The sequence below is a fragment of the Hippopotamus amphibius genome, chromosome 6, assembly GCF_030028045.1.
Source record: "Hippopotamus amphibius kiboko isolate mHipAmp2 chromosome 6, mHipAmp2.hap2, whole genome shotgun sequence".
NCBI classification, from domain to species: domain Eukaryota; kingdom Metazoa; phylum Chordata; class Mammalia; order Artiodactyla; family Hippopotamidae; genus Hippopotamus; species Hippopotamus amphibius.
Window position 1 is genome coordinate 155,041,954 of NC_080191.1, and position 23,771 is coordinate 155,065,724.

Consider the following 23,771-nt stretch of genomic DNA (forward strand, 5'->3'; position numbering starts at 1 on the left):
TCCTGGAGCAGGGATCAAACCCGTGTCCCCTGCATTGGCAGGCAGATTCTTAACCACTGTGCCACCTAGGAAGGCCCTATAGGTTTTCTTTTGATATAATATTTACAAACAATGAAATGCACAAATCTTAAATGTACATTTGCTGAGGTTTGAAAAATGCTTGCAAAGTCCTACCAAGATATAAAACATTACTATCAGCATAGACAGTTCCCACATGCCTCTTCCTATTCAATCCCCACCCCCACCCACTCTCTACAGGCAACCACTCTTCTAATTTCTGAAAGTATTTTTAAGAGCCTTGTATTAAGGCTTATTACTTCTAAGAACCGCCTCCCCAGAACTGTCCCAAGGACAGCATTCATCCTTCAGATTACAAGTGTACATGTTCAGTGACAGATAAATTAGTGTGGTCAGCATTTACTTTTCCTCCATGATAGCTTCCCCCCGACTTCAACTGTGTAATCACAATACCCACCCTCCAGGGAAGAAAGGCAAAATCAGAACAGGCTGTGTCATTTTCAAGGCTCAGTGAAAAATGAAAATATAAGACCCGCGTTCAAAAGTAATTAAGAATTTCAAGATGGTGACAGCCAAGCATTAAACAAAATATAGGGCCCTTCTAAATGCAGGGCCTTTTCGACTGCACAGGTTACACACTTGTGAAGCTGGCCCCGTTCAAAGTATTGAACAATTACAATGTGGCGCAATTGATCAAATTGTAGTTCAGCCATAGCAGCCAAGCTGGGTAGTGGAGCTACTGTTTTAGTAGCTGGATGGTGACGGGACATCCAGGGGACATGGCAAAGGGCCATGGTAGTTGGCAGCAGAGAGGTACTTGGGGGATTCCAGCAGTGGCTATATAACAATATATATGAATGTATCAGGATTTCAGCCTTGGGGATGGCCCTTCTGGTGTCCTCTGGCTGAAGAAGTCCCTGGCAAGCGAATCTGGCTCAGTCTTTCTTAGTAGCCCACTCCCCCTACCTCATGAAGAAGTCTTGCAGCCCAAGCTAGACAACTGGAGGTTTTCCCTATGGTTTTTATACCTGGAGCTGCAGAGGCAGTACCTCCCCACCTCCAGTCTCCTCCTCCCCACTATATATTGCACTCTTGTAAGAGAACCAAACTAGGATTTTTCTGGGTTCTGATTACTCTCAGAGTTTAGGGGGACAAGTTTCCTCGACTTATAGTCCATTTTTCTCCAAGGTCTCCATGCATATTGTTATTTTTTAATAAAGTTTATTTTCAGAGCAGTTTTAGTTTCATAGAAAAATTGAGCAGAATGTATAGAGTTCCCATATACCCTCTGCCCCCACACATGTGTACTCTCTCCCACTATCAACATCATGAGCTAGAGTGGTAAATGTGTTCTCATCAATGACCCTACTTACCACCCAAAGTCTGTAGCTTACATTAGGGTTCACTCTTGGTATTTTATATTTCATGTCAAATGTGTAATGCTGTGTATCCACCATTACAGTATAATGCAGAACAGTTTCACTGCCCTAAGAATCCTCCAGGTTCTACCTATTCATCTCTCCTTCTCCCCTCTTCCCTGACAACCACTGATCCTTTCATTATCTCCACAGTTTAGCCTTTTCTAAAGGTAATATAGTTGGAATCATATAGGATATTGTCATTTCAGATTGGATTCTTTCACTTAGTGATATGCATTTAAGATTCTTTCACATCTTTTAGTGGCTTGTAGCTCTTTTTTTTTTTTTTTTTTTTTTTTAGTGCTTAAGAATATTCCATTGTCCAGATGTGCCACAGTGTATTTACCCATTTCCCTAATGAAGGACATCTTGGTTGCTTCCAAGTTTTGGCAATTATGAATAAAGCTGCAATAAACACCTGTGTGCAAATTTTGTGTGGACATAAGTTTCAAGTCATTTGGGTAAATATTGACACTAAGGAGCACAATTGCTGGATCATATGGCAAGACTATGTTTAATTTTACAAGAAACTGGCAAACCATCTCCCAAAGTTGGCTGTGCCATTTTGCATTCCCACCAGCAGTGAATGAGAGTCCCTGTTGCTCCATATCCCTGCTAGTGTTTGATGTTGTCAGTCTTTTGGATTTTGCCCATTCTAGTGGATGTGCAGTGATATTTTAATTTGCAATTCCCTAATGATCTATGATGTTGAGCATCTTTTCCTATGCTTATTTGCCATCTGCATATCTTTTCTTTTCTACTGAAAACTTTTTATTGCCTTCTTTTTTAATTAAATTTTTTTCATTGCTATATATTTGACATTTTATATTGTATTAGTATCAGGTGTACTTTATTGGTCTTTTGGATAGAAACAGGAATTTATTTTCCAGGAAGTATGATCCCATCACACTTCTGCTGGAACCAGCTCTCCTTTTCACCCTGATTCTGAGCCGTGATGGTGAACAGAAAGAGTATCTGTGTATCTTCTTTGGTGAGATATCTGCTCAGGACTTTTGCCCAATTTTTAATAAAGTTTTTTTTAAATTTTGAATTGTAAAGGTTCTTTGTATATTTTGGATAACAGTCCTTGATCAGAGATGTCTTTTGCAAACATTTTCTTCCTGTCTGTGGCTTATCTTTTTCTCTTAATAGTGTCTTTTGCAGAGGTATTATTCATTTTTTCATTCAAAAAATAGTCTATTCAACTGAGGGGACTACTCAGTAGACAAAAAATCCCTGCCCTCATAAAGCCTATACTTTAATGGAGAAAATGACAATAAACAAATAAATGAATAAACACATGACAGGCATTTAAGTGAAGATAACTGTTGGGTAGAAAATTTAAACATGATAAGGAGTTAGAGAATGACTATAGAAAGATCACTCCAGCTGCTGTGTAGACCTAGCGCAGCCCAAAGTAGAATCAAGCCACTATGGGAGCAAGACCAGGGGTGGGGAAACCAGGTAGTAGTCTACTGCAGTCACTAAGCAAGAGATATGTGTGTATGGACTAGGGTGGAAGCTGTGGAGGTGATGAGAAGTATCCAGACTCTGGACACTAGTTTTTCGTTTTCATTTTTTCTTTTGGCATGCCACGTGTCTTGTGGGATGTGGGATCATAATTCCCCAACCAGGGATTGAACCTGGGCCCTTGGCAGTGAGAGCACAGAGTCCTAACCACTGGACAGCCAGGGAATTCCCTGAACACTAGTTAAAAGTGGAGCTGAACTCTATCCATTAAACTATTGATGTCTCTGTTGCCAAAAAAAAAGAAAAAAAAAAAGTGGGGCTGACATGCCTGCTCCTGTATTGGGTGTAAGAGAAATAAAATGATTCAGGGATGAAAGCTAAGTCTGGGTCTAAGCAATCAAGTGGATGGTGGGAAAACTGGGAGGGGAGTGGGGAAGGAACAGGATAGGCAGGGATCAGGCCTGAGTACGGGACACTCAAGTGAAAATTCGGGCGGAGATGTTCAAGTGGGCGGTTGTGATTCAACTGGAAAGGTTAGAGTTGGAGCTCTACATAAGACTTGTCCACATATGAGAGCATGCTGGATATCTCTGCAGGTCTTCCAGATTCTCTCTCCATGCCTCTCCACTCTGCTCCCTGCCTGCATACAGACTAATCCGTAGGGATTAAATCAGTGGACTCCAACCTTCTGGTTTCCAGCTGGATTCAGACTGTTGGCAGCAGATCAGAAGAGAGGAGAGCAAGGTGGGATGGCTCATTCCCCAGCTCCCGCCCCGCAGTTCCCCTCAGTTCCCTGGGCCCCTCCATGAAAATGTACAGCTCCTGTCAGGCAGGCCTCCTCACAGCTGTCTCTCCAGATGCAGTAACTGCTCCCTTCCGAACCCTTCTGCTCCTTGGGTGGAAACGGCTCCTCCCTTATTAGCCTCAGAGTACTGCTGTCCTTACACCCTTACAAAGAGTTCCTTTTGTGAGCCCTGCTTGAATTCCTGTAATTTGAGTGTGCCATCTGTTTCTTGTTGGGTCCTTGACTAAATTTAAAGCCCTGAGATTGGGGAATTCCCTGGTGGTCCAGTGGCTGGGACTCCCCCTTCCACTGCAAGGGCTCCGGTTCAGTCCCTGGTCCAGGAATTAAGATCCCGCGTGCTGCGTGGTGTGGCCAAAAACAAAAACAAAGAAACCCTGAGACTGGATAAGATCACTTAGGGAGTGAGAAGAGCGGGAAGAGAAAAGAGATTTGCAGCCTGACTCCTAGGACAGTCTTATTTAGAGGCTGGAAAGAGGAGGCAGGCTCCACAAAGGGGAGGTCAGAGGGACAGGAAGAAAATCAGGGACATGTGGTGACATCCCAGTGTCGCTCAGTAGAGAGAGGTGCAAGAAAGAGCTCTCCTACCGTGTCCCAAGCCACCACTGCCCTGGGACTCCCGGAACCTCTTGGTGCCCTCACTTATCACTTCTGATTCCTTCTTGCCTCAGGCAAATTCTCTCTCGTGGGTCTTGAAATTGCTTTGTAATTTGGCTTCCGACATCCCCAGGTCAGCTGATATATTACACGTATCTCAGTACTAAAGTTTGAGTTCTCCTCGGAGGCCCTCAGAAGCTGTGCAAATGTACAGATGCATTAGGTATGGGAGGGAGAGAAATGGAGCGAAACCATCAAGGAATATACACACAGGCACACGCAGTTATACCTGCCTCGGGCACTATTACGTGACTATGGCCAGGGCAGGAACTATTTCATACTCATCCTGATGTTGAGTACCTAATATAACACCCAGTACACAGTGGCAGCTCAAGAGATTTTTTTTTTTAATAAATTAATGCCTTTTAAAAAATGGCTTATTGTGATATACTATGCTTTTGATGCATGAAGGCTCCTTTACAGACTTGACAACTAATTCCTTGAATTGCCCTATTATAATATGTCCCTGATTATGCTTTTGTATACTATGTAATGCCTGGGTGTGAATGCACTTTTTTTTTTTTTTCCCAAACAGAATTGTATTGAGAAGATGACAACATGAACTCTGCAGAAACAAAGGCTGTGGATTTTGGTCACTTGGGCTCTAGGGCCATCAGATAAATATATTACTACTGTACTTCTAAGAACAATCCTCTTTGTTTAAAGTGTGAAACTGCTATTCACTAAGATCTTGGTGCCATTCCCAGAAAGCATACTTCGTGTAATTGGCAAGTTTTTGCAAAGGCTGTTCGCTATTTGCAGCTTCTGTATTAGTGTGCTTGACTGATTTCCTCAGCTCTGTTTATCCTATCCTGACTCAGTACAGGCGAAAAAAATCTCCCTCTTCTACAACGTGGAGTTTGAATCCTGGCTGTGTCAACTTCACAAGCAGGAATCTTGTGAAAGATCTTAACTGCTTTGAGTCTTAGTTTCCTTATCTATAAAAGGGGATTAATAGCAAAGTTGACTCTCATTGCTTACAGATTCTGTATTTGGGAATTCATCTACTTGCTAGAATTTATCTATAACTCCAAAATCAATGCTTGCAGCACTTGTGCAGTCTTTCACAAAGTGCAGTTCCATGAAAAATTTGAGTCCCTCAATACGCGTGTTCCCAGCTGAGTTTATACTGTAAACAAATAACCTTTTTAAGGTCTATTTAGTGCCATGTTTTTGCATTTTTGTGCTTTTTCTTGGTGGTTTTGCTATGTAAAATGACTCCCAAGCATAGCGCTGAAGTGCTGTCCAGTGTTCCTAAGCATAAGAAGGCTGTGATGTGCCTTACAGAGAAAATACAGGTGTTAGACCAAGCATGAATTATGGTGCAGTTGGCTGTTAGTTCAATGTTAAGGAATCAACTATGTACATTAAATAAGGTATCTTTAAAAAGAAACACACAGAAAACAAGGTTATGTGTTCAGTGGTTGACGAAATGTGATCAGAGGCTCGCAGGAATCTAATCCTGTATTTCCCGTAGGAGAAATGGTTCAGTATATTAGATAATTCAGTGTTTGCAAAGACTTTATAAAAGATAGGATTAGGATTAGGATGTACCTTAAAGACCTCACTTTAACTTAATTACCTCTTTAAAAAATGTATCTCCAAATAGAGGTTTTTTTTTAAATTTATTTATTTATTGGCTGCATTGGGTCTTCGTTGCTGCACATGGGCTTTCTCTAGTTGCAGTGAGCAGGGGCCACTCTTCATTGTGGTGTGCAGGCTCCTCATTACCATGGCTTCTCTTGTTGCGGCACACGGGCTCAACAGTTGTGGCTCACAGGCTTAGTTGCTCCGTGGCATATGGGATCTTCGTGGAGCAGTGATTGAACCCGTGTCCCCTGCATTGGCAGGTGGATTCTTAACCACTGCACCAGCCAGGAAGTCCCCCAAATAGAGTTATATTCTGAGGTCTTGGGGCTTAGGACTTCAACATATAAATTTGGGGGGACCCAATTCTGCCCACGGCACCACCTATCCATCCTCATTTCCCACACCTGATTCTCTAGCCAGCCAAACAGGCCACTTGTCATTCCCTGAGGTTTCCTTGCCAGGTTTCTGGACTTTGTTCATAATATTGCATCTTTACAGCACCCTCTATCTCTGCATATCTAAGTCAAATCTACTTTTCAAAAATGGGTATATTGACAAGTGCTCATTAAGGAGGTTACTGAGATAAAATGAGGTCTTTAAGACTCATTGGTCCTAACCCAATATGATTGATGTCCTTTATGAGAAGAGAAAATTTTGACACAGACATGGGTGCACACAGAGCAAGGACCATGTGAAGTCAGAGATAGAAGGTGGCCATCTACAAGACAAGGAGAGAGGCCAACACCTTGATCTTGGATCTCTCTGCCTCCAGAACTATGAGAAATACATTTACAGTTGACCCTTGAACAATATGGGTTTGAACTGCATGGGTCTACTTACATGTGGATGTTTTCAGTAGTAAATACTGCAGTGCTACACAGTTCCCAGCTGGTTGAATCCCAGGTGCAGAACCACATATACAGATGAATGGTGTACAGAGAGGACTAACTGTAAGTTATACTCAGATTTTCGAATGCACAGAGGGTGGGTGCCCCTAATTCCTTCACTGCTCAAAGGTCAACTGTATAAGCTACTCAGTTGACCGTATTTTGTTAGAGCAGCCCAAATGTACTAAGACACCAGGCAGAGGAGTTTGATTGGATTCTGTAGTTAGTATGAGCAACTGAATTTTTAAAATTTTATTTATTTATTATTTTGGGGGGGGTCTTTTTATTATTGGGTCTTCATTGCTGCGTGCAGCCTTTCTGTAGTTGTGGAGAGCGGGGGCTACTCTTCATTGGAGTGCACAGGCTTCTTATCGTGGTGGCTTCTCTTGTTGCAGAGCATGGGCTCTAGGTGCGTGGGCTCAGTAGTTGTGGCGCATGGGCTTAGTTGCTCCGAGGCATGTGGGATCTTCAGGGCTTGAACCCGTGATCCCTGCATTGGCGGGGAGATTTTTTTTTTTAAAGATTTATTTTATTATTTATCATTTATTTATTTATTTATTTATTTTTATTTTTGGCTGCGTTGGGTCTTCATTGCTGTGCACGGGCTTTCTCTAGTTGTGGTGAGCGGGGGCTACTCTTCGTTGTGGTGCGCTGGTTTCTCATTGTGGTGGCTTCTCTTGTTGCAGCACTCGAGCTCCAGAGCGCAGGCTTAGTAGTTGTGGCTCACGGGCATAGTTGCTCCGCAGCATGTGGGATCTTCCCAGCCCAGGGCTCGAACCCATGTCCCCTGCATTGGCAGGTGGATCCTTAACCACTGCACCACCAGGAAAGCCCCTGGATTTTTTAAAGAGTAATCCATGCTGTGCTTCAAGAAAGGAACTGGAACCAACTTCTGAAGAGAATGAGCTAAAAGAGGGAGAGGCAGGAGGCTGGGTAGATTATTGCTGTTAGAGCAATTCTTACAGGTTTATATATCTATAGTTGAGACATTTATAATACAGTGTATTGTTAGGCCCTATTATAAAAGCCTGTTCAGGATAGCAGTGGAACAAGAAGGTCAAAGAGCCTGGGACAAGGCAGAGAAAACACTCTCTAACAAAACAATGATATTCCCTGAGTTCTGGAAAACTTTTGAAAGAGCATGTTTGAAATTTTCAGTAGGGCCATGAGGACTACAAAAGAATTTTGCAGCAATGGTCCCTGAGCATAAGATGTACTATTCCCAAGTGTGCTGAGGGTATCACTGTGGGTGTGAAATACAGAGATTTGGCTTGTGAAAATAACAGGTCTCTAGCAGATGTTCAACAGAGAGTCCTGAGCTGATGTGTGTGCCTGGACAAGAAGTACCAACTGAAAACTTACTTCAATTTGTGTCTTTTTACTTCATTTTGTTTTTTGGCCTTTTGGAGTCTGATCAACCTAGGGAAACTGAGGCAATGGTTGCATGAATCTGCAAAGCAGGTAATAAAAGCCAGAGCTAGTAGCTGTGTTTGCAGTAAGGAGGGTATAGTTTGGAGAGGTATTGTAGGGTGATATTGATTAGACAGTAACTAATTGGATCTGAGGGTACAGAGGAGAGAAGCTGCGATTGCCCAGAATAACTCAGAGTTTGAATTTTGAAAGAGCAAAATAATTTCACTTTTGGACATGTTGAGTTGAAGCGCATTTCCACCTGGGGCATGTGAATGCAAAAGTCTAGCAGGCCAAGACTGGAATGTGTAGATTTGAGAGCTCTTTGCCTGTGGGTGACAGATAAAGCCAAAGGAATAGATATCCGGAATCTGCACTGGAAGAAAAGACAGGTAGAGGCTGTGAACAGCTGTTCCCAGGCTACAGTGGAAAGAAGTGGAGACACAGGAGTGATCAGAGATATAAGAGGAAAACCAGGACAAAAAAGCCACCGGCAGAAGAACAATTGATACGGTTAAGTTTGGAAAGAGATGGGTAGATGAAAATACATAGGAATAGGGTTAAAGTGGAGGATGCTCAAGACAGATGAATTTGACTTCAGAGAAGCAAAAGGCTGGTTCGTCTTAGGGCGTGGGAAAGGAATTAAGGAGAACAGAGAATGTTTGGAATAGGCGCCATGAGGAATACACTAGGAAGTAAACAAAGCTGAGCAAAAAGATGGCTGATCCCAGTGAGAACTCAGTTGATATTCTATCGGGTAAAAGTATAAGGGAAAATTGTATGGTTTCCTGATGTTTCCTTTAATGCTTCGCAGTTGTGTTAATCAGCACTTTTCCAGTTGCAAGTGACAGAAATCTCAGTTCAAAATAGATTAAAGAAAAAAAGGAAATTTATTGGCTTACATAACAGGAAAGTCTAAAGCGTCTAATGATTTATGGCATGGCTAAATCCAGAGCCTCAAACAATGCCATGAAAACTATGTTTTTTCCCACTGTTTGGCTCTGCTTTCCTAAGTAGCCACTGGCAGCCCCAAGACTACGGTCTACCTGCTTCAGCAAGCCTACACAAAAAGAGCATCTCTCCCAATTTTCCAGCCAAACCCTAATATAGACTACAGTTGGCCCGACTTGTGTAATATGACCACCACTGGACTAATCACTGGGGTCAAGGGGATGGGACAGCTTGATTGCCTTGGTCTGAGTCATACACTCACCCCTGAAGCCATGAATTACATAAACCCAAAGTGGGGAAGAGGTGGTTTTCAAAGGAATGCTCGTCAGGTAAGACAACCAGGTCCACTATAGACTGGGAATATTAGCGGAGAAAACAGATGGTGGGGACAGTATCTGTCAGGATAAGTTAGGTTTTGTACAATAACAGCCCCCTAATCTCAAATGCTTAAAACAGAGAATATTTATTTCTTCTATCGCTACATGTCCGTTGTAGGTCAATTAGGGCCACTTTCCTCACTCAGAGTGTGTTGTTGGTCAGGAAGCAAAAGGAAAAGAGAATGTGGCAAAGGAAGCCTTATCTCTTAGAGATTCTGCCTGGAAATGAGACTTTTCATAATTACATTTCATTGGCCAGAGCAGAGGGGGTGGAGAAGTAAGACCCTACCAGGTACCTAGAGGGAAGAGAACTGGAAGTTTTGTAGCTGGTCCTAATGATGACCTCAGGGACTAACCAAGATAGGAGTATTGGCACAGAGAAGATGGCAGAGAAACCAAGACATGAGAGAATCTAAAATATTTAGAATATCCTGGAGCGGTGAGGGAAGAAAATAATTCAAGAAAAAAGCAGAGAGCCTTTGGGATGAGCAACTGGAGAGCAAAGGGAGGAGGAAAATCCAGTCTGATAGCAGTGAGAGAATGGTAGAAAGCGTGGGAGCCATTATCACATCTCAGTTCATAGCTGGTCACAGAAAAGTTCATTGCAGCTTTGTGGGGTAGACTGAATTGAAGCTGGACCAGTCTACTTGGGTGGGCAGGTGTCAAGGATAAAGACCCAGCTGTTGGTACTGGGAGAATGGCTAGTCAAGCAGGCCGAACATGGTAGTCAGGATGTATGTGAACCTATAAAATTCAGGGTCCAAGTGAATGGTCAGCCTCAGGATGGATGTGGCTGCTGGATTCTAGACACAGGTAATATTCAGAGTTGAGATGACACAGAGAAGCAGGTTTCAAGCACCGGGAAAGTTTGCCACAGATAAAGCCCAGGCCTTGAACTTGGGGAGGAGAGAAGTCAGGACCCATAGAGGCCTATGGGGACAGGAGACTGTCACAGGCCTTAAACACAAGGGAGCAAGATGAAAACCATTTTTATTCCTTGGTAACTTCTTGACATCAAGTCGAAGCCCAGTTCCTAGAACTGAAAAATAAGATCAGAGTTCAACTGCAAGAAGTTATATTTGCTTTTGAGTTTTCCAAATGGTGATGCAGAGCTTCCCAAAGCCTTTGACTGTGGAAGGGTAGGGCAGAATCCATGAGTGAGTGTTGATGGGCCCAGCTGGCAAGGAGAGGAGGCATGTGAAGATCAAGGAATTATGTTGGTCCTAGTAAGAATTGTGAGGTCAGCATGTTGGAAAGTTTGTATGCGGCTGTTGAGGTTGATGGAGACAGATAGGGTAGAGAGAAGGACTGAAATCCTGAAATGATCAAGGAAAGTGGAGTGTATCCTGGATTTCCATAGATAATTAGAGAAGGTTGGGGAAGGGATGTGTAAGTGAATGGCTTGGGCTTCCTTCCAAAACACATATGGTATTGACTGGTGGAGAAAAATAGGGAAGTAGCAATGAAATAAAATATACCAATGCCTCCTTACCCTTTAAGCAATGGGGAAACAGAGTGAGAAGTGGCTTGCATTGGAGATGATAGTGGTATTGGTGAAAACCAAACTTTATTCATAGTGAGTCCTGAACTATATTTAAGGCAACCTGTGTTCAAGGATGTTGGGGAGCTTGTTGATCCTAGAATGGGGAGTTCCTAATGCCCCAAAAGAAGATCCTAGTTAAAGGCCAGGCATGGGAGACATGAAAATGGATGGAGCCAAGGTATGAAAGGAGGGAACTGGTGGAGAGAACGTGTGGTTGCATAATTATAAAAATAGATCGTTACAGAACTGGATTTGCCCTAATATCCTCTTCTGCCTCTTTTCATGGGCATAGCTATTGCCTTTATAATTTAGTTTTAAAAGCAGAAAATATTGATGGCCTTTTCCCATTAGTGAATTATCCAGGCAAAATTATAAAGTAGATTCAAGCATGTGATGGGTTAGGACAGAATAACGGTCCCCACAAAGATATCCACATTCTAATCCTTGGACCCTGTGAATATATTACTTCCATGGCAAAAGGGACTTTGCAGATGTCAGTAAGTTTAGGACCTTGATACTGGGAGATTATCCTGGGTTATCTGGATGGGCACAACATAATCACAAGGGTCTTTATAAAACAGAGGTAGGAGGGTCAGAGTCAGAGAAAGAGATTGTTAACAGAAGTAGAAGACAGAGTGATGTGGGACCATAAGCCGAGTGTTGCAGGCAGCCTCTAAAGCTGAGAAGGACAAGGCATGGGTTCTCCTCTTGAGCTTCCAGAAGAAACATAGCCCTGTGAATACCTTGATTTATTCCCCCTAAGATTCAGTTTTGGACTTCTGACCTTTAGAAGTGTAGGAGAGTAAGTTTGTGTTGTTTTAAACCATTAATTTTGTGATACTTTGTTACAGCAGTAATAGAAAACTAAGATACCATCTAAAGACATGATTAAGGGAAATCCAGGCTCTGATACCCCAATGTCAGGAAAAGACAAGAAAACAAACTTGATCATTTCAGGATTTCAGTCCTTGCTGGAATTAGGTGGCAAAATCATGAGGGATTATCATTTCCTATTCCTCATCTTTAAAATTTAATAGAACTAATAGCCAAATTCTCTTAGAAAGAAGTGCAACGACCCTATGCTTATAGGTCCAGATTCCAGGGTGATTTGAAGTTATTTTTGTCAGTCTACAAAGAAAATTGGAAATTCTTTGAAAGATTCAAAGAAAGAGTTATAAATGACAAAAGAGAGAGAGGATAGGGAAATTCCCTAGTGGTGCAATGGTTAAGAATCCACGTGCCAGTGCAGTGGACACAGGTTTGAGCCCTGGTCCAGGAAGATTCCACATGCCAGGGAGCAACTAAGCCCGTGCGCCACAACTACTGAGCCTGCACCCTAGAGCCTGTGGGCCACAACTACTGAGCCCCTGTGCCACAACTACTGAAGCTCGTGCACCTCGAGCCCATGCTCTGCAGCAAGAGAAGCCACCACAATGAGAAGCCTGTGCACCGCAACTATAGAAAGCCCACATGTAGCAACAAAGACCCAGGGCAGCCAATAAATAAATAAATGAAATATTTAAAAAATAGAGAGGATAAAAGAAAGAATTACTGCATTTTAGGAATACTATTCCATGTGTTTACTTTTTAAAAGATATTCTGTATAGTTTATGAGAAAATGAATTGTTAGGAGAGGAAGAAAACAACTTGTGACAGTAAATTCTCATCAACTTCAAAAAAGAGTATTTTTTAAAGTTTATTGAAAATTCCACACTGTTTTATAAGTTATTATGCTAGAAGAAGTGTCATCTTCTAGGTCTTCTGAATCAGTTTATTTTCATGAAAGAATAGCTCATTGTAAGAGTTAACTTCATTAATATAGACATGTCCTCCTTACCTCTCTCCCCTCCACCGGCCCAGATCTCTTCGTGGATGGTATTAGAAGTATGCTGTGATTTAATTTAGATATTTGAAAGTGTGTGTGAGGCATTATCTTCAGAGGGCTAATTGGATTTTTCTTACTTAATGGATTTTTTTTCTTTGAGTGAAAAATACACATTATTGCAAACTCCATACACTGAGAACTATTTGAAGAGGAGTTTCATTTGACATTAGTTCTGTTAGCCTTTCAGAACTGGTGACCACACAACAAACAAGGCAGCCCAAGAGTTAAAAAGTTGCAGCCAAGGGGGTGAGACTAGTTTGGAAGGTGTGAGCAAGTATAGAGTTCAGGAAGCCCAGTGAGGTTGGCACTCTGAGAGTTCAGCTGTGTCTGGCTAGCCAGGGGCACCGGCAGAGCCAGGGAAGGCGGAGTGGGGAGAGCCAGGCCAGGCAGGACCCCAGGCAGTGTGCTTCAGTGTGCCAGTCAGAATTCCGATTTAGCTAGGAGGTAGAGTTTAGACAGAGCCCGGGAAGATCAACTTAGCCTCCAGCAGCCGGAGCACAGTCAGGGCAGGGTGGCTGGGTCCTGGACAGCAGCTGTCCCCTTCCTGCTTTGTTTTCTAGCAGTTTCCTGAAATAAATGGAAAAACGATGAGCAGGGCCATCTGAGTACACATTGGAGAATTCAGCAGGGGGCTAGATTTTCTGAAAAATAAACAAAACAACCACAAAAAACCCCAGTTCCTGGTAGCTATCCACTTTTCTATGCATGATGCTAAAGACAAAAATTATAAAGGAAAGGACTGATGTATTAGTATTAATGTCAACATGAAAAATTTTAAACTTGTATTCATCAATCAATATTCACAAATATGCAAAGATACAGACATACAAATTATCTATGAGAGAAAACTGTCACTTAATCTGTATGAATATTTATAACAGCAGAACATTAGAAATGATTGATATGTCAATCAATAGGCAATTGCTTAAACAAATTATGAACTATCCCTACAGTGAAATTTGAAAACTTTCTTTTTTTTTGTAAAGTGCCAGGTAATAAATATTTTAGGGTTGTGGGCCATAAAATCTCTTTTGCAACTTACTCAATCTACAGTTGTAGCACGAAAATGTCCATAGAAAATACAGAAACCAAAAAGCATGGAATGTTCCAATAAAACTTTATTTACAAGCATATGTGGGTGGCCCATAGGTCATAGTTTGCTAATCCTTGTTCTAAACAATCATTTTCTAAAATTATGTAAGTCTATATATAATATCATGGAAACCTGCCCAAATATATTAAGTGAAAAATGAATGTTTCAGAACAGAATGTGTACTTACATAGTATGTTGTTACTTTACTAAATATTATATATGTCAAATTATATAAATAAAATTATGTGTAACTATATATACTTATATATTAAAATATTTTAATTGTATATAAATTATATCTATATCTTTATAGAGATAAAGAGATAGTATAAGCAAAGGAAAAAATGCCTGAAATAATATGTACCAAATGTTACACTGGAGATTAAAACCCCAATTTAGGATTGTAAAGTTACTTTCCTAGTGTAAAATTTTAAATGTGCTTTTAAAAGCAATAATGTTTAAGACAAATTTATGACACAAAACGTTTAAAAACATGCTAACTCCCCTAGTTACATACAACCGTATTCATTTCTCTGTGTTCCCTTTCAATACTTATCTGCACTGTATGTTTGTGAAAGTATGTCAGTTTTCCTGGGTTTTTTTGCTTTATTCCTATTGTACACTCAGGGTCAGCAGTCTGCAATAACCACAGCTTAATAAATATCAGTTAATAGTTGTGATTAGCAATTTTAGGTAAAGTTTTTAAAATAAAGCTTCAAACTAGCAATTGCAATTAAAACTGTTACTGTCAAGTGTCACTCAAGAATCTTTCAGAAGGGACATCGTGTTGAATCCTTCAGAATCTCTTTGTTCACATGTCTCAGAAGATAGACACCAAAAAGGTTCTGAGAGCATTGCTGTCTGTTTCCTCCTATAGCCCAGCTGGCACAGTGGGACTGACGTGGAGCCTTCTGACAGCTGACAGAACAATGTGAAACGAGCAAAGGTTCAGTTTGTAAATTATTCTGCTTGCTTTTGTCACCCAGAGTCTAGAGCCCCCAAAATATACTCCTGGATTTGGTGCAGACCGATGGTACAAGCAGTAAAATCAGAGGATTTTTAATCCCTGTGAGAGTTTATCGAAGTCTGACAGTTGGTAACCACAGCGAGGAATCTTCGAGTAGTGCAATGGGACTCTGTGGAAGCTGTATGGGGTAACGGGAGGGGTGTGGAAGAGCAGCTAGACTCAAAAACCACACTATTTTTTATAGTATTGATTATGCATAATAGGCTAATTATGACCCAATTTTATGTTCAAATTCTTCAGTGATTGGGTGTTTCCATCTGGATTATGGGCACTTTTTGATTTTTTTTAAAATCAGAAATCAACAAACATATGGTGAGTTTAAATATAGGCTTTCCCCTTTCGCGGTGACATGGGTGGACCTGGTAATTATACTAAGTGAAGTAAACCAGTCAGAGAAAGACAAATAATATGATATCATTTATATGTGGAATCTGGAAAAAAAGATACAAATGAACTTATTTACAAAACAGAAATAGGCCCATAGACATGGAAAACAAGTTCATGGTTACCAAAGGGGAAAGGGGTGGGGAAGAGATAATTAGGAGGTTGGGATTAATATATACACACTAGCATATATAAAACAGATAACCAACAAAGAACTGTAGAGCACAGGGAACTATACTCAATATTTTGTAATAACCTATATAAGAAAAGAATCTGAAAAAGAATGGATGTATGCAGGTATGAATCACTTTACTCTACACCTGAAACTAACACTACATTGTAAATTAACTATACTTCAATTTAAGAAAAGATTATAAATATATGGTGCATTTATAACTGCTGCATTCTCAAGTATATTCTAACAGGCAAGAATACCCATTTGACTAGATATCTGTTAAAAACTAAACATTCTACTTATAATTTTACATATCTAATGATTAAAATAATTTTCCACAGAATAAAGGCTTCTCTGTAGTCACTTTAAACAGAGCTGTAAGAGGGCAGTTATTAGAATTATCTGCAAATACTGCTGATTTTATAATTAGTAATTCCTCTGTTTCTTATATTTTAAAAAAACTTTAATATCCTTCCCCTACCACGGAAGAAAAGACCAAATGAAACACCTTCTCCCCACCTGCCAGCAAAAGAAAACAAACCCTATAGCCTATTCCCTGGCTGGAGATACAGAGCAAACTGCCATTAAACTGTGAGTGCCATCTCTTAGGTGTGCCAGATGCCTTCTCTTTTGTTTGCAGCTGCCTTATTCATATGCCAGAGTGAAGATAAAAGACTTCAAATGAAAAAATTGCACAACCACCACCCACCACTTCTGAAGCTTTTGCGGAGATCTAAGCCTAAATGAACACTTGAGATCCATTCTCCAAGTAGCAACTGGCACATGTTTGCAGCCATCTTCACCAAAGGTGGGAATGGGTATAGTCCCTGAGTGGAACCAGGGCTCACTTCTCCCTGTACTCCCAGTGCCTGGCCTAGAGTAGGTATTCAATAAATCAGCTGATCAAAGGTTCATCTTTCTTTTGTCATCCAAAGTCTAGAGTTACCTGAGTGTACTCCTGGGTCTGGTACACTGTGAATCAGTAGATTCAATCAGTAAAATCAGGGGCTCTACCTAAACAGTTAATGAATGAATGAAACACCTTTTATAAAAACTCCATCCTGACAGAATTTTGATAAAGTTCTGTGTTGGTGAGGTTTGGATGAAAAAGTGTACACCAAACATGCTAGTGAGGGAATAAAAATTGTACTACTTCTGTAATTTGGCAATGACCATTGAAATAAATGCATATACCCTGTGACTCAACAATTACTCTTCTGAGAATTCATCCTGCATAAAATCTTTCTCAAAAATGCACACAGAAGAGGATAGTCATTGCAGTATTCTTCACACTAGCAAAAGACTAGAAATAATGTAAATGTCCATGCAGAGAGAACTGGTGAAATAAATTATGGTGTATACATATAAGGGAATTCTGTCTGATGCTGAAAATGAAAAAGATAGAATTACACAAACTAACACAAAATGATCTTCAAGATATTATGGCTTAGTGAAAGAAGTCAGGTGCAAAACAATGTGTTCAGTATGCTACTGCTTACATAAATAAACAAAATGTCCTGGGGAAAGGGATACAGATATATGCTTTTATTTGAAAAGAGAGTGTCTAGAAGCTTACAGAAGAAACTGGTGACAGTGGTTCAGTCTGGCGGGAAGAACTGAATAATTTCAAGGACTGGAGGGAGAGAGACTTGCTTTTCACTCTTTTGCACAGTGACTCTCCTACATACAAATGAGTTTCATCCTGAGAGTGTGTTGGTAAGTCCAATTTGTTTGTAAGTCCCACAAAGTTAACCTGGGTCCCTAACACAATCAGCTATATAGCACTGTGCTGTACTAGGCTTATAACACTTTTCACACAAATGATACATAACAGACACAAAAAACAAAGAGAACATGTTTAATCTTACAGTACAGTATCTTGAGAGCACGGTAGTACAGTACAGCAGCTGGCATCCAGGGGCTGGCATCAAGCGAACAAGCAAGAAGAGTTACTGACTGGAGGCAGGAGAGGAGGTGGGAGATGGTAGAGCTGAAGGATCGTCAGCGATGGGGCGAGGGGCAACGTCCCCGCACGCCCGCCGTCGATGGCACAGGTTCTGGTTCCTTGCTGGACTCAATTATATCTACCCTCTTGAAAAAAAATCATCCAGTGATGTCTGGGTAGTAGCTCTTTTTGTCTCACCATGGATGACACCATAGCACTGGATTGCATTCTGCACGGCTGCTGCAAGCTTTATGTACCGTTCTATCTTCGGGTTCTGTGCCTCAAAAACTAACAGTACCTCCTCAAATAAGAAAACTCCCCTTGCCATTTCCTGCGTCGTGAATCTCTTCGATTCTTCAGTTACTTCTTTTTCCTGGTCTCTCTTTGTCCTTTCCCTGGGCCTCCAATTCCTGGTGCTTCTAAGCAGCACCAGCTACATCACTGCTGCTTTTACCCTTGCTTCCGGACATTCTGGGCTTGAAATAAAGATACTGTACTACTGTAGTCTATACAGTACCGTACAGTAAAGTACACAAAAGCACAACCACTTGTAGAGGATGCACACATGTGACAGCGTATGCCAGACACGTGAACTAACTTATGTGATTGGACATGCGAATGCAGGGTTGCGTCCTTGCAGGTTTGCATCGTGGCAGGTTCGCAAGTTGAGGGTTCGTATGTCGGGGACTTACTGTATTGTTTCAGTTTCTAGCCATGTGTATAGACTAGCCACTAAATTTTTTTAAATAAAAATGTTAAAAAGTAAATATCTAGAAATTAGTTTCCAAGGAGAATGCTTTTTAAAACCCACTAGCATAATGTGAATTACCATTTATATCAGAAAAATGGGGAGGGGAGGGGATATATTAACATAATTACTTGTAGAAGCATAGAACATCTCTGAAGAGGAGAATTGGCAACTGGGAACACAGGTAGGAGGGAGACATTTCTTTTTGTACATTTTGATTAAAAATATATATGTATACATGTAATAAAAATTTACTAAAAGTGTAGAGGAAGTAGATAGGAAAAGGTATCTTAGGAAGTAGGAACAACATGCTTGGTAGTTTCAAATCCTGACTCTTTCAATAGATATGTGATATCAGGCAACTTGCTGACTCTCTGGGCCTCTTATATAAAACCCTCGTGGGGATGTTGTGTGGGTTACATGGAAAATATTATATATAAAGCACATTTCCTAAGGTAGCACCTATTGGGAGGTCAGTAATTTGTAGACATTTTTGTCATATGGCAGATGAAATTCTTCTGATTCCAAAATGGTTTCAATTGTTCTCATGAAGTAATACAAGAGCACGAACTTCGGACTCCATTCAGCGTTGCTCCTCGGGCTGTGTAACAGTCCCATAACATGGTGTTGGCACTGACCTAGACCAGTGGGGAGCCCACGAGTTGCCCCCAAAGCAGCCCAAGGCAGCATAGTACCCCTTTATGGCACCAATTGATTAAATGCTGACATTGGTTACTCATTGTTATATCTCACAAGAGCTATATCAAATGAACGAAGAGATTTTTAAAGTGATAATAAAACAGTAAAGACTTGTAAAATCCAGAGTGTATCTAGCACTTCATCTGCTTTGCCTTTTTTGTCTTTTCAGGATCACGTCATTAATACTATAACAAATCTATTGCTGTGTTATAAAGGTACCAGCCACGATCAAATATAATTTCATTTGCTTCTTTGTATATCTAGGTCATATTACTTGAAATGGTTATCAGATCTCTTACTCTTCTAATGGCAAACAGATGAATCTGACTGACCATATGTGATTGGTAAAAAATTCCAGACTCCAGATATTTATTCTTTATCTCAGTAGTGCTTGCAAGAATGTTTTATTTTTGGAATTTCTATAAAAAGAGGAGGGTACTTATGACTCTTTATATATACACACATCCACACAAAAGTGTTTACATTGAAAGTTCTTTTTCATAATTGCTAATGTCATGTAATTTGCAGCATGAAATAATTCTAAATGTACATAAATTTTTGTGTTATTCTTAACAGATGATAATCCCTTGAATGTGTTTCTTAACTTGTATTAATAACAGCTGCAATTCTTTTTTCCAACTCTAAACTTGATAAAGGCTAAGACAGGAGATAAGAGCAGTAACATTTTGTAATGACTGCTCTCATCTGAATTCTGACAGAGGTCCTGAAAAGAAGGAGCGAGGATGCAGCACCAGATACTTTCTGGCGCAGTGTTACAATAATAGAAAACCAGCGACACGGCGAGGCAAAACCAAGGGTTGCACCGAGTACACAGGAAATTCTTGATGCTTGGAGATTACAAAGGATTTCTGAAAGGGCACTTATTTTTATAGATCTGGATTCAGAGTCAACCACTGAGCATCTACTGTGGGCAGAGTTTTACATACATGTTACTTCAATGTCTTTTATTTTTAGGTTGACATACAGAATATGCTGGCTCTCGTGGGAAAATTGCAAGCATTGATTGTTTTGATATACTCTGCCCCTGAGGACTAACGTACAGACAACAACCTTGAGTTGTTGTTGTTGTTTGATCTGACTAGCTATCAGTAACAATAATGTAGGCTGAGCCAAGACTTTAGAGAAAATAGTGTATAGAGAAGAAATATTAACGCAAAAAAAAAAAAAAACCGTCAGGTATTTTATAGTTTATGAAGTAGATTCTGTTGGGTCAGTATTTTTCTTTTAATGCATATTCTACCAGTTTTCCTAATTATGGAAGAATGGAAGAAAACAAGCTGCCATGATGTTAAGTCTTGCCTCAAAGGAAACAATGTCATTATTACTGAGGATGCTCAGTTCTCTTGGGATGCTGAATAGGTTTCCTTTCTCAAAACTCCCTTCTTGCTGCAATTTAGTCTATTAGGGTCAATAATTTTATTGCTCTATTACATCTTTTGCTAATTAAAATTTATGAAAGGCTTACATGTGCCCTTTCATTTGCATTAACATGTGATTAGTCCTGACATATCAAATGTACTCTGAAGTTCATTTCATTTTAAGTGTATTTCAAGTGGCTTCTAAAGCAATGTGTCCACTGATACATCAAGAGGACAAGATGACTTGAAATTATGAATGTTTTCTTTTTTTTTAATTGAAGTATAGTTTATTTACAATATTATATTAGTTTCAGGTGTTCAACATATTGATTCAAATATTTTTATAGGTTATAGTCCATTTAAAGTTACTATAAAATGTTGGCTACATTCCCTGTGCTGATCTGTTTTCTAATACCTTTCCAAATTATCAGATGAAGCAAAACCCTTACTTTAAGTAAAAACACCTAAGCATGACTTTTCAGTATTTTCTCAAGCTGTCTCTTTATGCTGTCAGATTTAAGAGTCCCCAGCACTCCAGTGTGTTCTCTGTGGGAAGAGACAGTCACAGCATCTCATGCCTCCCTGGAGGCTAGGGGTGTGGTCCTCATTAACTGCAGAACTATTTTTGTTTTCTGATGAACTCTGAACTAGTGGAACAACTATTTCACTCTTTTCCAACCCAGATGATATCTTATTTCCATGGGAGATGTTAGAGATAGTACTGATGAGAGATATCAATATATATAATCTATTTAAATTGCTACATATGAATTGCTATGCATTTAAGTGGTAAATTGATAAAATGGATCATTGTGTATAAAGAAAAGTAGTATCTCTTCAATCTTTTACTAATACCAAAGTAATAGTTTTTATATTTTATTCATTTTGCAACTCATCAGCTTTATTAGTCTAACAACATAAAAACGTAGAGTGGAAACAGAATTATTTGGGGGATTTGCTATGTATCCACAATGAGAGCGATAATGGGGGTCACAGTTAACACAGCGTACGTGGTGCACTGTGGTAGATGTGTTACATGCACTGTCTCTAGGGTCAGTAAACTCTTTCTGTAAGGCAGCCAATAGCAAATACATCCTCCAGCTTACTTTGTCACACAGCCTCTGTAGTAAAACTCAACTCTGCCCTTAAATGTGTTCCAGTAAACAACTGTGTTCCAATAAAACTTAGTTTATCATCACAGAAATGTGAATTTCATATAATTTTCATTTTTTCTTAAAAATATTAAAAAAGATTTTGTTTAATGGAATAATCATTCTTAGCTCACTGGCCATGAAAAAATAAAGCAGGCTGCATGGAAGTATACTCAATATCTTGTAATAACCTACGATGGAAGAGAATGTAAAAAAAAGAATATATATATTTATTTATACAAATGTAACCATCCCTTTGCTGTACACCTGAAAGTAACACAACACTGTAAATCAACTATATTTCAATAAAATTTTTTTCTAAAAAATTAAAGTTAAAACCACCACCAACAAAACCCCACACACATATAAAAAAGCAGGCTGGATTTGGCCTTGGAGCCATAATCTGCTGACTTCATTATCTCATCGGGTAAATGGAGTTTCTAAATGCGCAGTGATACTGAGATTATACTGCTAAATGAGTTAGAAAGGCTTTTGTCACTAGCCTTGTTCCCCACTCTTCCATCATTTTCTGCCACGCTGCCGGCACTGAGACCGATGGGGTTTTATTCACTCTTTCTTAAGGTTAGGAAGAAGACAAACCAACTTAAGCATGGCTGTCAACCACAGGGGGATACAACCGACCCAAGAGTTTTAGTTGGAGTGACATGATCATGATTTGGGCGTTTTTATAGATCAAGCTGCCTGCAGTGTGGCCAAGAGGCAAAGCCACAAGCTGTTGCGGTAATCCAGGGGAGAGATAATGGTGCCCTGGACTGGGCTGGTGGACACAAGGGACCAAGAACAGACCGCTGCTGAAATGTATTTAGGATTAGGTGCTCGCTCGGATGAGGATAGATTACATTGCTTTATATCTGTCTCACAGATGAAATAAATTGATGACACTTTAAAAAACGATTTTTAAAGTGCTACCTAGATTTAGCTGGGGTACTGTATCATTTCCTTCTTTTAATTATTAATAACCATTTAAAAAATTTCAGGATGCTATTGGTTTGTCTGATTTACTGTTCCCCCTACCCGAAACTGGAGCATAACATTTAATTTTTAAGTTAGTTGAAAATACTTCTACTGAAAAAAAAATTTTTCATTCATTTCAATCCAAAACCATCGAAACTATTGCGTGGAGACGCCTTCTCAAATCCCAGAGTGTTTTTCAGAGGTGTATCTTGCTCTGCGGGAGTCCCTCCGCTCCTCCGCCTCCAGCCAGCCACACCCCTAAGCCTGCCCCCGACTCGCCTCCAGCCCTCCTCCTCCCTCTATGGCTCCCTCCGCCCCACTTTCCCGCCCACTAGGGAAGGCCCGCCCCCCCAGTTCCGCAACCCAACTCCTTCCCTCCTTCCGTCCCTTTCCCCGCTCCCCGCCCCCATGGCTGCCTTCGATTGGCTAAACTGGCTGCGCCGCGGCAGGGATGCAGCACAGCCTCGTTCTGATTGGCTGAAGGTAGCCGGGCCTCTCGTGATTGGTTGATGGGGGGGGAGACAGCAAGTGTGACTGCGCTCCGGGGTGTGTGGACGCCGCTTTGTTGCCTGAGGGGGGTGGCGGTGGAAGTTCAGGGAGTCGGGGGCTAGCGCTTCTCGGGACCTGCCGTCGCGGCCGTTGCAGTCACTTCGCCGGGTGGCCTTTAGCGCAGGAGTCGCGTCGACAGCAGCCATGAGCGGCGGGGTGTACGGGGGAGGTGAGTGAGTGCGGCCGGTCAAGAGAGCGCGCCTTTTTAGCGCGTGGGGCTTGTAACCGCCGCCCCCCAGCCCTCCCCTCGCCTCCCCCAGCTCTCCCCTCGCCTCCCCGGCGGCCCTTCCGGTCTCCCCCTCTCGGGACCCCGGCCTCCCCGCCCCATCCCCGCCCCGCGCTCTGCCCGCCCCGGGAGCCCACCGGCTCCGCGAGCGCCTCGGGCGCCGGGAGTCGCCGCCCTCTGCGGCCCCTTCCAGTCTCGGGCCCGCGGAGGAGCCGGCTTTCGAGAGTGCGCGCCGCCCCGGGGCTGGGCGGGCAGCTCTACTCGGGGGCCCGGCCCGGCGGACCGCGGTTGGGGTGACCGGCCCAGGCTCCCCTCTCTTACCGCCCGCTCTGTCGGGGTGCGCGCGCGTGTGTGCTTAAACTTGGGAGGTCCCGGCCGTTCGCTGGCGTGGACCGAGGCTGTCCGCGGCGTC

The 23,771-nt window shown here is 41.4% G+C and overlaps 1 protein-coding gene across 1 annotated transcript in view; it reads left to right on the forward strand.

Moving 5' to 3' along the window:
* Window positions 1-23,094: 23,094 nt before the first annotated feature.
* Window positions 23,095-23,771, forward strand: part of ACTL6A (actin like 6A) — a 28,525-nt gene continuing 27,848 nt past the window's right edge. The window contains exon 1 of the mRNA XM_057738858.1: window positions 23,095-23,302. Coding sequence (XP_057594841.1) covers window positions 23,278-23,302 — 25 coding nt within the window. The 5' untranslated portion in view covers window positions 23,095-23,277. The remainder of the gene's footprint in view (window positions 23,303-23,771) is intronic.